The sequence below is a fragment of the Leptodactylus fuscus genome, chromosome 9 (assembly GCF_031893055.1).
Source record: "Leptodactylus fuscus isolate aLepFus1 chromosome 9, aLepFus1.hap2, whole genome shotgun sequence".
Taxonomy (NCBI): Eukaryota; Metazoa; Chordata; class Amphibia; order Anura; family Leptodactylidae; genus Leptodactylus; species Leptodactylus fuscus.
Window position 1 is genome coordinate 12695073 of NC_134273.1, and position 15647 is coordinate 12710719.

Genomic DNA, 15647 nt, shown 5'->3' on the forward strand with positions numbered 1-15647 from the left:
ATGACTGTCACGTGATCCTGGCTGTGCACCGCGCTGTCCTGTCCCCCGTGTGTTTCCGGCACGCGTCTTCCGGGTTCTTTTACCCTTGGATTTTGTAAACCGCAGCGCAGTGTATGGTAAGAAAAGGCCAATGCCGGACTGTGTGTATGGGGGGCGATAGTTCTATAGCGTTATGTGGTGGCTATGACACTGTTCACACTGACCACATGTATGACATGCCGGGGCTAGGTACAATGGGTCACATTTGGGCAGTTTTCTGACACCCTTTTCTTCCTCACATCGAGATTTGCCCCCATTGAATGTCAAATCTGCTAAAATGCAAGACTCTGCTCAGATTTCATGTCACTTTTTTTTGCAAAAAATCTGTGGATAATCCATTCCAGAATATATAAATGGGCCACAGTCATTGCTACATAAATTGGAAAGTTGCAACAAATATGCAGCGTGTGAATTCACCCTGAGGGTACGTCAATGTGGGGGGCACCTGCTGCAGATTTTCTTGCAAAATTTGCAGTAACAACAAAATGCATGAGATTTAGGCAAGGGCCATGTGGTGACTTTGGCTGCAACTCTTGTCATGACACCAAAGATAGGTGCAAAACCCTGGGACTCGGGATCGCAGCACACTAAGGGTTGCAATTAGAGATGAGCACACACTGTTCGGATCAGCCGATCCGAACAGCACGCACCCATAGAAATGAATGGAAGCACCTGTGACGCCGGCCACCGGCAAAGTCAGCGTCACAGGTGCTTCCATTCAATTCTATGGGTGCGTGCTTTTCGGATCGGCTGATCCAAACAGTGTTCGCTCATCTCTAGTTGCAATGCATCTCTGATCTTTGGTCGCGAGACAAGATGCATATAAAAAATGCAGCAGAAATTCAATGCCAGATTTGTCTCTTGCAGTGTTTTGCAATATAAAGTCTATAGGGAAAATGCTGAATTTGTTGCCAGTAAAATCATCATGTTGTGTCTTGCACTGCGTTTTTTTTTTTTTCACCATGTGGGACACAATAAAATCTCATTCACTTTGCTGAGCCTGTTCTGCACCTCGTTCATCACATTGTGCAAACGTGAGCAGGCAGGGGTGGGCGCACCTTGGCCTGACATACTCATTGTAACTCTCACCAGATTTCCCCAAAACTGTGCCACTTCCTTCCCCTGGATATGATTTATACTACAGTAGTCTTCATAAATCTGCTGCATTGTGTTTTTATTTCTCTCTTGGTATTTTTTTTTCTTTTACTTTCTTGGCGCGAGGTCTGAGTTGGCATTTTCAGCCTTTGTCCTGTAGACTTATTATTTATTATGCTTACTTCTATAGCGCCATCATATTCCGCAGCGCTTTACAGACATTGACAGTCACTGTCCCATATAGGGCTCACAACAGCGCCGCACCTCCCATGAGGCGACCTGAAGCGAGCGCTTCAGGTGGCACTATGTCAGGGCCCCAGGGAGGGCGGCATTTTTGCTTACCTAAGCCAGTCCAGGACAAGCTGTCCTGGACTGACTTAGCACCGAGCGGTGGATTGGGGAGGCCGCTGGAGCAGCGCTGCTCCAGCGGCCTCCCCTCACGTTCAGGCAGAGAGCAGGTCCTCTCCCTGCCTGTGAATGCCGCTAAGCCATGCCCCCTTCACTACGCCACGCGCCCTCCGCCCCGCCCCCTTCTCCCGGGGGGGGGGGGGGGTGGCTTTCTGTCGTCCACCTCGGGCGGCGAAAAAGGAAGGTTCACCCCTGGCTCACAATCTACATTCCCTATCAGTATGTCTTTGTTGTGTGGGAGGAAACCAGAGTACCCACGCAAACACGTAGAGAACATACAAACTCCTTGCAGATGTTGTCCTTGGCAGGATTTGAACCCAGGACTCCAGCGCTGCAAGGCTGCAGTGCTAACCACTGAGCCACCAGACTTCTTTATAGACAGTTTTCTGACACACTGAGCATGATCAAAGTTGCCATTTTTGCTTTGCACTTGTTACAAGACAAATTTTCAATTTCTAGCCATTTTCTTCTACATAGATCGAAGCAGATTGGAGTGGGGATGCCTCAGCCGAATATATTTGCAGTTATTTGCACTTAGAAATCTTGTGCAGCTTTTTTGGGGCAGCACCAGATGCATGGACAAAAGTGATGCACCTTTGGGGAGAAGGAATTTTATTTTATTTTTATATGATGTTTTTTTTGGATTATGACCTTGTATTTTTTGACAGATTTTGTGATGAGGACACTCCTAAAGTCATCACTGCCCCATCTGGTGACCAACCGGGGATACTACAATGACACATCCAGAGTTAAGCGCCACCTACTGTCCAAGATTTACCAACCTGGAAACCTGTGGAAGGAAAACTCGCCTGAATTTCAATCTAAATCCCATGAACCCTCCAGCAAGAGTCAGAGACTTATGTATAAAGCTGGATTAATCCGACCCACCAGTCCTGGATGTTTCCATTATCTTCCCCATACTGTGCGCTCAATGGAGAAGCTCATTCGCCTAATAGACCGGGCGATGCAGGAGATTGGGGGGCAGAAGATTGACATGGCCACCCTTTGCTCAGCGACTCTGTGGAAGCAAAGTGGACGCTGGGATTTGGTGGGTAAAGAGCTGCTCTGCTTGATGGACAGACACAACCAGGAATACTGCTTGGGGCCTACACACGAGGAGTCTGTCACCAGCCTGGTTGCCACAGAAGGCAGCATCAACTACAAGCAGCTTCCTCTACTGCTCTACCAGATCACACGGAAGTTCAGAGATGAGAAGAGGCCTTGCTTCGGGTTGCTGCGTGGCAGGGAGTTTTACATGAAAGATATGTACACGTTTGATATAACAGAGGACGCCGCCTGTCAGACCTATACCAACGTGTGTGATGCCTACTCTAACATATTCCGCACCCTAGGCCTCAAGCATGTAAAGGTCCAAGCGGATACCGGTAATATTGGGGGGAAAATGTCACATGAGTTTCACCTCCCTGCCAGTATCGGTGAGGACAGGCTGATGGTATGTGGGAGCTGTGACTTTGCCGCCAACATGGAGATTTTCCATCCGGGTGAGAACAATTGCCCCAGCTGTAAAGGAGAGCTAACAGAAAGCAAGGGCATTGAGATAGGGCACACGTTCTACCTGGGCACCAAATACTCCCGTGTCTTTAATGCCGTATGCCATGATGCCCAGAACAAACCGGTGGTGGCAGAAATGGGCTGCTATGGCATTGGCGTGTCAAGGCTCTTGGCAGCCTCTATAGAAGTCCTCTCTACGGAGGAGGATATTCACTGGCCAGGTCTCATTGCCCCCTACCAGATCTGTCTCATTCCCCCTAAAAAGGGGAGCAAGGAGATGGCGGCATCATCGCTCGCAGAAGAACTATATGACGCTATATGTACAATCCCTCATATGAGCAATGAGGCCATTTTAGATGATAGAGATCACTTAACCATTGGTAAGAGGGTTAAAGAGGCTCACATGATGGGCTATCCGTATGTTATTGTCATCGGCAAAAAAGCTTTAGAGAGCCCCCCGGTGTTTGAAGTGCGGAATCACAGGACTGGCGAAGTGCAGTTTCTTTCAAAAGAAGGGGTATTAAGCTTGGTACAAGAAATTCGGGTCATCTAGAAAAATAATGGTGGGGTAATAAAGTCGGGAATGTTCTCATTTTGGCCAGTTTTTTCTTGTTATTTGGGTCCTGTGACTACAAGATGCTGTATATATCAGCTGTAATCCGCGTCAGGCCAACCGTGCGTATTGGCTGTGGTTCCTGGATTGCACGCTGTCTGCGGATAGCTATATATGTTGCTGTGAGTCATTGCCTGACCGCAGGACTACAGTCATGTATTGTAATTATGACGGGGCAGTAGTCGCACGGTCAGGCGGTGACTCACAGCATCATAAATAACTATGATACCCTGAGTCTTGGTCTCTGACTTGCAGGCGCTAAAACGTAGATGTCTTGGTCATGCATTACACAATTTTTTCGGAATTTACTGCTGTTGGCCTTTGGTCTCCTTTCATATTTTAACATTTCCTGGCAAGTTCCATAAGTGGTCGACTGCACTAAGTATAGCTATGGAGAATGTGAGTAAAACTGCGGGAAGATGAGGCCCATCGTGCAGGAGAAGAACGAGCTAAACATGGCGGCTGTTGGACATGACCTTTCCATATAGTCATAGGCTTTATACAACTCAATAGATAAGAGGTATAGTCCTCTAGATTTTAGGTTCTATGGGGTATGCTGATGATGTTTTATTCTAGTAATGTGCAGCTAGGGGTCGCAATAATCTATATAATGTAATAAGGACATACACATTGTAATCAATCAGACAAACTTTGTTTTATTATTTTTTATTAAAATCACAGTTTTTCTGTTTTTTAACAGTCATGTTCTTGAGGCCTAAGGGTACAGTCACCTTCAAATTTACACCTAAAACTCATGGAGTCTACACTCCTTACATACTCCATGTGTCGTCCTATGACTCCATTCAGACTGGTGCTACATTTTCACAATACCTTCCCCTAACACAACAGTCTTTTAGCACGAATCACCAGAGTGTTATTGATCTTTTTATGTATTTTTGGCTCTTCTTGTTCCAGTCGTTCCCAAACTAATGAGCCGCAGTGATAACCGCCCAGTGTGAACAGGCCTTATCGCACAAGTCATAACGAATTTATATATATATAGTAAATCAGGCAACCAAAGATTCATATTTATGTGTTTTACTTACAGAGATATTGGCTTCTATTTTCCAACCATATTTGCAAAAGTGACAACAAGAAGTGCGGCCATATTGGATTGTAATACTGATCACGTGTACGCAGCTTCTGCAGTCGGATTAGGGTGACGGCACATATGGTGGCTACCTGCGACACCACATTGGCTAGATGATCAGTTTTGTCAGCAACATTATGGGGCTGTTGGTCTCACACGTTCGGTTGTGCCACCTTTACATGGGGCCTCAGATTCCTCTTCACTTTTTGGCCCTTGGTTTCTCGCCGTGGCTTTTAGTTGATGATTTGGCTCAGATAAATGGGGTTAACCAGCGCGGTGTCTGGCATTGGGGTTTCTGCGGCAAGATGGAGCAGGACCCTTATTTTTTCAGCGTCCTTCTTTAGTCTCAGATTCGGGATGGAACTTGGAGCTCAAAATCGCCAAATTTCCTCCACGTGAATTCTTAGGCCCCAATCTACCGTAAGTATGTTTTGGAGCCATGGAGAAAAAATCAACAAGAATATGGGAAGACCCTACAAACCATACAGACGTAGTTGGTGATATTCCGGAGTCTTTGTGTATTGCGGCGTGGACAAAGCCACCGATCAGAAGGAAGACGAGCGGCTGCTCAGTTTCAGTCGGGGTTTCTTGCCATTTACCAACATGGACTGAAACAGAAGTCTTACCAGGTCCATTTTCCCTGCCGCGATCATGGCTTTGGACAGGTTGACTATCTCGGTGGTGTTACTCCTGCACACAGTCTGTAGCTCTTGGCTTACACTTTCCGTCTGATACTTCTCCTGCGATACTTTTACCCAGAATTCCACCTCCTGGATCAGCGTCTCGGCCTCTATTTTACCTTGGCCGTAGAGGCTGAGTAATACTTCCATTAAGTGTCTGAAGGGCTCCGTGGCTAGGGAATCTTTGCTCTCCAGCTCTATGGCTTTCTTGAAGCATTCAATGGCATTCAGTTCCTCACCTTTCACTTGCAGACACTTTCCCTTCAGGAGCTGCAGTTCCGGCAGGGTATCGGCCAGGTCGTACTCCATGGCTTTGGCGGTGAAAACCAAAGCTTGGTTTATGGAGTCCTCATCGGTTAGCATCAGCTCCTGCACCGCGTCCACACCCATGTAATAACAGACCTGGAAGGAAGATAAGACGGCGGATGTAAGAACAATGGCTGCCAATGTTCAGTATTAGGGTACAGTCGCCTGGGCTGGAATGCCCATTTTCTCTTGTCAATGCTGCAGATTAGGATCCATCAATTTTTATGTTAGGGAGCAATCTTATGCATCAAAGGGGACGGGGCTTCTCTAAAAGACAGAATGGTCATACAGAATTTTTGCAACGCAGTGGAGCAGTGAGCAAGCGCCCCAAATCTCAAGGTGCATTATGACTTCTCGGTGATCCGTACTCACTTGTCCCATCTCCAGGTAGGTTTTCAGGCAGGGGCAGACATCTATAATGCTCTCCAGGTCACATTTGGCATTGGTAAGATGATTCCTGTCTGGCAATCCTCCTAACCCTAGCTTGGCCCGTTCCAGGTCTCGCACATACATCCAGAAAAAAATCTAAAACACAACCAAATGCAAATATGGAAGTAAACAAATCTGAACAATTGAATGAGAATTTCCCATGGGGTTTGGGTATATCGGGTTTGCAGATGGTGAGGACATCGTAGTCCCGGCGTATTACTACCTGGGATCGTGTGCAGTACGCCTGCCAGTTCAGTTTGGGGTCTTGCAGAGCACTGAGCGCCATGTTACAGATTCCCGTAGCCATCTCTTGCTTTCCTAGGAAATGAAATATTTTGGCCAGGCGGTTCAGGATCAGCGGGTCGCCTTTTCCTATTTCTATAGCCTGTGTGTAATAACGGAAGACAAATTATTAGTAGATCAACAGAGGTGCAAAGTGAAGATGGACCCCGGTGCAAATTTTGTAACCCTTCCCTTCTAGAAACAGGTTTTTTTTTCACAACTTTCACTCTGACCACTAAGCCAAGTAAACTGACACTTGCCAATTCAGTATGGTTTTCTTTGCAGCAGTAACTCCTTTATGTTGCAGACAGTATTACAATAGAAGATAACACCAGCTGTTGTAGCCCTGGGACTCGTGGAGATGAGCTTAGTGCTACTGAGCCCGTATAGCAGCTTCTGCTCTGCTTTGCATAGGATATCCCTGGTATTAGATGACTTATAGTATAGAAGTAATAACATAAGATTTGGTTGGACCAACCTGGCTGAAGCAATCCAAGGGGTCTGTTCCGGTAAAGCCGTAGTCATGAATTCCCATTGGTGTGTTAGAAAATGAATGTTGTTTTTCCAGCATCATCCCAATGTAGCACCAGGACAAAGCTAAAACATAGGAAAGATCACACGTGAGAACATATATAGCACACATCACATAGCCCGGTCACCTCTGAAACATGTCTTGTAGATGGCAAATCAGTTGTCAGGAAATACTTGTGTTTGTTGTGTTCCCCTTTAAGATTGGGAAAGCTGTGAGCTCCGTCACCACATCCGGTACCTTCAGTGTGTGTGTGTTGGCGTGGCCCTAATCCCTGTAATTTACCTGGACCAGTCACCTGCGATGGGACACGGGCCCTACTGTGCTTACAAATACACAGATCCTCCCGTCTGAAGACAAAGCAGTCAAGATATCATGTAAGTTTATCTCCTGGAAGGTGCTGATCCTCCTTGAGGAGATCCAGCTAGTATGGGCAATGCCTTCTGGGAAAAATAGGCAAATTAGATGTACTATATATACAGTAGAACGTCAATGTCCGACCCTTAACATAGGATGTTGATGCAGGGACTTGGAGGTTTTGTAGGAATTTCTTCCTCGGATGGATAATTTGGTGTCTGCCTCATGGATCACCTTGGCAGGTTTATAGGTCACACTTGATGGACATGATCCAACCTTATCTACTATCTTACTATATGGTCTAGTCTACAGATGACTGTCTCTGGTTTTCTGATATCCAGATTCAATTTGCGAGGCTTTTCTAAGGGTTCGGACGTTGACTTACGGAATAGTCCCCTATTGGTGGCAATTGAGAGACCATTTCCTTACTCCTGGAGGAGCGCTACTTGGCGTATCTGAGCGGTCCGCACCAAAAACTCGCATCCAATATAGTTTACATTTGGTCAAAAGGACTACCAGGTCCACCAAGGACTATTCCTCCAAATGGACCACAAGACGGTGTGGTTTAGGCTGTAAATATAAGGCTGGATCTGCTCGTACTTGTGGCCATGGCATACCCTACTGACACCACCACATCTGGACCAGGGAAAATTTTCGACACAATACAGTGCAAAATCTTTAGGCAGGTGTGAAAATGCAGCAAAGTAAGAATGTTTTCAGAAACAGAAGAGTTAATAGTTTTTGTCTATTAAAGGGATTCTACCACTAAAACGCTGTTTTTTTGTGCTTTAGACGTCGGAATGGCCTTTAGCAAGGCTATTCGTCTCTTACCTTTAGATGTGATCTCCGCCGCGCCGTTCCTTAGAAATACCGGTTTTTACCGGTATGATAATGAGTTCTCCGCAGCAATGAGGGCGGGCCCCAGCGTTAAAACGGTGATGGGGGCGTCCCCACTGCTGCCTGAGAACCCGCTCCAGTGACGCCTTCTTCTTTAGCTGCATCCTCCCCTTCTCTGTCGTCTTCCTTCTTCGTCAGCTCTGACGCCTGTGCAGTCTTGCCTTGCGGCGTCGAAAATATGGCCGCCAGCCGGCATGCGTAGTTGGCTCTACCAGTGTCTTGCTGGCAGAGCCAACTGCGCAGGCGTCAGAGCTGACGAAGAAGGAAGAAGACAGAAAAGGGGAGGATGCAGCTGAAGAAGAAGGTGTCGCTGGAGAGAGTTCTTGGGCAGCAGTGGGGACGCCCCGATCGCTGTTTGAGCGCTGGGGCCCGCCCTCATTGCTGCGGAGAACTCTTTAGCATACCGGTAAAAACTGGTATTTCTAAGGAACGGCGCGGCGGAGATCACATCTAAAGGTAAGAGACGAATAGCCTTTCTAAAGGTTATTCCGACATCTAACGCACAAAAAACAGCGTTTTAGTGGTAGAATCCCTTTAAGAATATAGAAATCTAATTCCATCAATATTCGGTATGACCTTTGCCCTTTGCCTTCCCTCAGTTCTTATCGGTACTTGCTGACGGTTTTGGGCAGGGAGGTTGTTCCCGCCCCCATCTTGGAAAACCAAGCCCAGATTGTCTATGGATATAGGCTCGCTCCAATCCGTCTGTCTCTTCCTGTCATCCAAGACAGACTGGATGATGATGAGGTCAGGGCTATATCTATGGGGGCCGGATCATCACTTCCAGGACTCCTCCTCCAAAGGACAAAGATCACACCGAATATTGATGGATTTACATTTCTCGTCTCTTCATTTGCTTCCTAAAATAAACTATTAACCCTTCTATTTCTGAAGCCTTCTTAGTTTGCAGCATTTTTTTCACACCTGCATAAAACTTTTGCACATCCCTGTACGCCAACATGTTTCCCGTCCGGCGTACTCCGTGTACAAACAGAGAATAAGAAGCCGATAAGTCTCTGATTGTCATCAGAAAATGGAAAGTCAAATAACTTAACGCAACACTGGCTTAGTAAAGCGTTGCGGTAACCGGAGAGGCCGGGCCTATTGTAGCACGCGGTTCACACTACCTTTGTAGTGATTGTTGGACGACTTCACGGCCTCCCGCAGCAGCATCAGCGTCTTGTTATAAAACTGCAGACGTTTCTTCTCAACATTTTCCTTTCGTATTAAAATTTCGTCTAACCTGGAATCACAGGAAGAAGCGATAGATTAACCCAGCTTTCTAAAGTCCTGACAGCCTCGGTATTGGGAGTGTTATAGCAGTTATTACAGCACTAGGCTACTTTTGAGGGTGTGACAGGGGGTGGACATATTGGACACAATATATCATAAAGGACGTAATATTGGTTTAGTGATGGCGACTATTTGACGTACCGCATACAGAGAGACGCCATTGTGAAAAACCAACTTCTCTTCTCTTCTATGGAGATCTGTATAAGAAGACATTGCAAGTGAATACACATAATACCGTAATATGGCGCACACTACAGCTATATGTACCTGGTGGTAGAAATACCGTACACATAACCTTGTGACCATTGCATAAAATCACACTTTATAACCCGAAAATTGAAGTTACATCACAAATTAGATTGTAGTAGCATTAGGACAGTGTCATACGGCCACGCGGTAAATATGACCCACGTGTCAATCACATTTCTGATCCCGACAATGGCTCATATGAACGGGATTATAGTTTATACTGTGGGGGCAACTGGAGAGGGGGGGGCATTATAATGTGGGGGTAATTAGAGGGGGCATTATACTGTGGAGGTAATTAGAGGGGGACATTATAATTTGAAGATAATTAGAGGGAGGCATTATAATGTGTAGGTATTTAGAGGGGGACATTATACTGTGGGGGTAATTAGAGGGGGACATTATACTGTGGGGGTAATTAGAGGGGGACATTATAATGTGGAGGTAATTAGAGGGGGACATTATAATGTGGGGGTAATTAGAGGGGGACATTATAATTTGAAGATAATTAGAGGGAGGCATTATAATGTGTAGGTATTTAGAGGGGGACATTATACTGTGGGGGTAATTAGAGGGGGACATTATAATTTGAAGGTAATTAGAGGGAGGCATTATACTGTGGGGGTAATTAGAGAGGGGACATTATAATGTGGGGGACATTATACTGGGGGGGGTAATTAGAGAAGGACATAATGTGGGGGTAATTGCAGGGGTGAACCTACCCCTTTTGCCGCCCGAGGCGAACTACAGAAAGCTCCCCCCCCCCCCGGGAGGAGGGGGCGGAGCGTAGGGGCGTGACATAGCAAAGGGGACGTGGCTGAGCGAAGTGGGAGGAGCTTAACACCGTTCGCAGGCAGAGAGCAGGCACGGAGAAGACCTGCTCTCTGTCTGAGCGTGAGGGGAGGCTGCTGGAGCAGCACTGCTTCAGTGGCCTCCCCAAGCCACCGCTCGGTGCTAAGCCAGTCCAGGACAGCTTGTCCTGGACTGGCTTAGATAATCAAAAATGCCGCCCTCCCTGGGGTCCTGACATAGCGCCGCCTGAAGCGCTCGCTTCAGGTCGCCTCATGGGAGGTGCGGCGCTGCGTAATTGTAGGTGAACATTATACTGTGGAGGTAATTAGAAGTGGGTGGGTTAAATTTGATGTGGCGAGCTTTGGCTGGATTTATACCAGCACGGGTTTCCGCAGGTATCCACTTTTGAGCGAATTAGGTTTCCGTTCAGGAAGTCCCCAAGTGGAGCCCCGAGAAAGGAAACCTGAAGAAGGTGTGAGCCTAGGGAGTTGGGAGGGACGCAGTAATCTTGTAGAGAGTCCGGCACGGCCATAGATCACTATGAGACTTGGAGTCCACACCAGGAAATCTGTCCGATATACAACGTATTGCCCCGTGTGCCGGGGGCCACAATGAAATCGTTTCTTGGTGTTTTGGTTTCTGGGACCCCCATTCTAATGACTATGGCAGTGTATTCCTAGCCACCATGTTGTCAGCCATGATATCCCGTAGTCACCCTACTGATATCATAGTCCGCCCTTGTGGTGACTGTAACTTTCTGTGCTTGTTATTCTATAGGGATCTATGTAATTGTGGTGGACATTACAGACACAAGCCGCGTCCCTGATCTCCTCCATATGGCGGATTTACACGTGTGCTGTTTGCCCGGGGACACTCCTTTGTTTTTGCACACCAGGTAGGACAGGCGGGTCACATACACTTATGTAAGGGATATTTTCTTAATGATAAAAATACACAATAAAAAAAACAACCAACCGAAGCCGGATCTAGGGAACCGCCATACCACTGGTAAAACATAGATGTGGTCTGATAATATACGTACACACCCTGCGTTCTGCCGCCGTGACCAACAAAGTCAATATCAGGACGGCTTTTATTTTCAAGTCTGCAAATATACAGTACGAGCCTCGGGGACATTGTGGAAGCCGCCTCAGTTGCTCGGTAATGCGCAGTATATCAGTATTATTATTTGGTGTGACGGCGCATTTTGGTGGTTTTTGGACTTTTTCTTATTTTATAGCTCTGTTGTCGGGATCCGCAGAGATCGTCTTCAGATTACAGGTGTAAACCAATAGAGATCCTATTGTGTTATGTGGAGGGATACGCAATCCTACAGTATAATACACCCATTGTGTTATACTAATAAACCGTATACAATGTACAATAATGTGGCTTCTGTCTGTAGTCAGTGACTGGCCAAGATGTTTGTTCTATGTCATTTTCCAGGATCGGTTGAGTTGATGAAGTTTTGTATGAAGGTCCATCATGGCGCGTCCCCATAGTCCACATCGGAGCCGCAACACTGGCCATACACATTACATTCAATATGGTTAAATCTGCCGGGACGGTTGACTATATATGAGGGGCTTCCGACTCTCCCCAGATGGAGAAAAGGAGTGGACATGTATTTCAGTATGCCCATTCCTTTGGATTTCAGGTGAGATAAGACACCACCATAATGAATATATACGGGTTAGGGGATGTGGGGTGGCAATGGAATGAGGGGTTGGGAGGAATAGCACCAAACCTGTCTATGGGGTCTGTCGTATATGACAAGTGGGCTCTTCGGACTAAGGCTGAGCTGTAATACCGAACACATCCTGAGGACAGGTGTGGCGCTGTTTTTGGAAGAAAGAAGCAGCCATGTTTTTCTAATCCTGCACAACTCTTTTTTAATCCTGTCTTCTTTGTTGATTCCTATCCAAGGTAATGTAAGGTCAAAGGGTATTGCGGCCACTCCTTGAAGTCCTAGGGCGTCCTAACTGTTGCAGGGTATCATGGGTTTGTTGTGTTCCCAAACCTAGAAGGTGACTGAGATATAATCCGTCACTATGTACAGGACTCAGTACTTATATGGTAGGTGTCACTATATACTGCCTCTTGCATTCGTGTCCGGCTGCAGAAGATAACACAAAAGGTATCCACACGTATATAACATTCTTGTATTCACACGCAGCAGATTTTGTTGCAGAAATGTCTGCAACTGTTCCGATCATCTGAATTGGGCTTGTGGGATTTAATGTGTTGGATACCTAAATAAGGATGGCAGCAAATCTGCTGTGTGTGAATTGTCCCGTGGCCTATGAAGGTCAGAGAAGACTTGTCTATAGTATTTACGACCAGTCAGGATCAATCCTGTCACTATATAGACCTCTATATGTCAAAGGTGTCACTAGATATTGTCCTCAGGCAAAATCTGCACCCAACAGTGCCATTTACCATGTTGCCCTTATCCACAGGGGGTCTTTGGATCCCCTTAAGCAGAAGCAGCAGAGTTACTGTACCTGTCCTATGTGACAGTATGCTGAATTTAAAGGGGATGTCCAGGACCTGAAGGTAATATGGGCCGAAACAGCTGATCTACATGAAGTCCAGACCCGACCAATCTGATTAGTTACCTTCGGGTCCTGGACAATCTCTTTAAGAGAGTCATGGAGGTTACATTCGGGCACTGAGAGGGCTTGTCTGACCTCTGGATTGCGGAAACAACTTTTATAGAACAAAAATGTAAAAAATGCATGTTATCGCTACGAAGGAGGGACAGGGAGAAGAAGATCAGGGAGAAGAAGATCAGGCAGAAGAAGATCACCATCTTATGGCATAACAAATAAGCAGAGCATTAAAGCGGTCCTTTCACCTCCCCCGCTTCTTTGCATCCTTTAATAGCCACCCCTCCACTGTTTCCGGCATAGTTGGATTTTTTTCTCTATCCCCCACTTTTCCTGAGCAATCAATGCAGTTAGTTTTGCTGCTCGAAATAATACTGAAGCTCTTTATTGTCAAGTGGGTGGTGTCGGACAGGAACAGACAAGGGGGTGTGACTCAAAGCCTCCAATCAGATCCGGATGGTGCCAGATCTCCACATGTGCCCTATCACCTAACTAATGCACAATTTGGAAGGTAATACCTCAGTAATTGTGCGCCCACTGGCCACCTTGGGTGAATGGGTTTTACAAATGTGTGGCAGCATGGAATCCTAGCTGTAAGCTGGCCATGCACATTAGGTTTTTGTTGCCCAAAATGGGCAATTTCGGCCATTACACATGACAACCGGGTATGTTAATGCTGCAAACATTAGTTCATGACCGATCAATGGCAAACTTCAGTCTGCCAAAAGTAGGTTGGTTGTGCTGAATATTTTATCCAAAAATATCAATGGCCACATTGGACGAGTATCAACCCCCTTGTGCAGACCATATCCCGTCTTTGAACTGACCTTGTGTTTCCCGTAGACCACAGCTTTATCATACAGATGGATCCCCATGATCAGTTTCTCCATGGTGTCATTGTCGCTCATCTGGCCCACATCAAAGGCAAGAGCGTAGCCCTGTTCTGCCAGGCAGCGGGCAGCCATAAGCCTGTCCCCATGTGTATCCATCTCCATAAGATGAGAGAGTTTCTCTACACACTCTTCTTCTTTCTCCAAGTTCAGTTTGTCGTAGACATAAGCCAAGTTGGCCCAAGCATTTAGGTTATTTGGGTCCTGGTTACAAACGTTCATGAAGATCTCCTTGGCTTTATCAACCTCATCCAGATAGAAGGAGAAGACTCCCAATAAGTTCTTAATTCCGCAATGCTGGAAACTGGAGTCAACCTCGAGCTGGTACTGGAGGGCCTCCTGCTTCAGTTTGATGTCTCGTCTCCTTAGGTGCGGAGGGGTGCAGGACTCAAAGTTGAGGTTCATCTCCAGGTGGAAATACCCGGGGATATACTCAAACTCATCTATGAGGGTTTCTATGTCCACACTGGTTTCTTCCTCCATGGTTGGCAGAGCGATGTTGCTCTTGTCCTACCTGCTCTCTGTACTTGTAGGTCTGGTTTGAGTCACCTGTAGCTTTAGGAGGAGCTTAGGCAGGGAGAGGCCGTGAAGAATTCCCTCCTCACCCAGTATTCATGTGCAGATTTTGCAAGTCAATCCCACGATTCTTGCTACAGTCGCTTCCTGCTCTCGTGGTAGTGCCTAGAAACGTGAGAAATGTTCAGACCTGCCAGGAAAGGACATAAACAATGCAAAAGTCTCCTGCCCTGCACACCTACAAGTCAGGATAAAGGCTAGGAATAATATAGTTATTAAAGTGTATTTTTCTGGACTGTAACATTGATGGCCTAAGTATCCCATGCACAATAGATTACCAATGGTGGAATCCTTCAATTTTGGCAACTATCTGATGAGTACAGGGATGTTCCAGCCCTTCCTCGACCATCGATGTTGGGAAAAAGAAGGATTGGGAGTACTGAATTTAACATGGTGACCCCGTAGTACTCAGAGAAGACAAGCCCCAAAATGGCCGACCCATACAGTATAATAAATCCATTACACCACCAGATACCTCTGATGTGGTGGCCTATTTTCCCTGAGAACACCAAGATTGGGCATGCTGTAATTCAACATACCCAATCCTTCCTTCCTTCAACATCACCGCTTGGGAGAGTTGGACACCACCATTACCGAAGAGATGAGCGTCCCACCAAAATTGAAGGGTCGGATGAAATGTATCGATATATTTGTCCAGCTTTAGACTTTAGGGGTCATCATAGATGTTACTAGGTCTGTGGGCATCATATTGAGGAGTCATTTTCAAGGCACTTCCATGGCCAACCATGCCATTAAATATTTCATTTGGTACAACATTTCAATAGCAAGAAGATCAGGTAGGTTAATATCGAACCCTGACAGCCATGTTTCCCCTGATGGTAGATGCCAAGGAATTATATGGCAATCCCAATGGAGCTCAGATTGTCAACAGATCCCACCAAAATCCATGTGATCTAACAGGAATGTAACGTCTATGCCAAATTATGGCCAGTCCTCCTGAGAACCTGAACTCTTGCCCTTGTAAAAGTTGAAGAATCTCTCAT

General features: G+C 46.3%; 2 protein-coding genes across 2 annotated transcripts; one reads left to right on the forward strand and one right to left on the reverse strand.

The window, feature by feature from the left end:
- The first annotated feature begins 62 nt into the window (after window positions 1-62).
- On the forward strand, window positions 63-3647 carry PARS2 (prolyl-tRNA synthetase 2, mitochondrial). The gene is made up of 2 exons (XM_075287628.1): window positions 63-116; window positions 2211-3647. Exon 2 carries the CDS (start codon window positions 2219-2221, stop codon window positions 3605-3607), a length of 1389 nt encoding a protein of 462 aa, XP_075143729.1. The 5' UTR covers window positions 63-116; window positions 2211-2218; the 3' UTR covers window positions 3608-3647.
- Window positions 3648-5208: 1561 nt separating this feature from the next.
- TTC22 (tetratricopeptide repeat domain 22) lies at window positions 5209-14586 on the reverse strand. The gene is made up of 7 exons (XM_075287638.1): window positions 14005-14586; window positions 9672-9727; window positions 9365-9480; window positions 6933-7051; window positions 6396-6557; window positions 6116-6268; window positions 5209-5839 (listed from the first exon to the last, which is right to left on the reverse strand). Exons 1-7 carry the CDS (start codon window positions 14548-14550, stop codon window positions 5303-5305), a joined length of 1689 nt encoding a protein of 562 aa, XP_075143739.1. The 5' UTR covers window positions 14551-14586; the 3' UTR covers window positions 5209-5302.
- Window positions 14587-15647: the final 1061 nt, after the last annotated feature.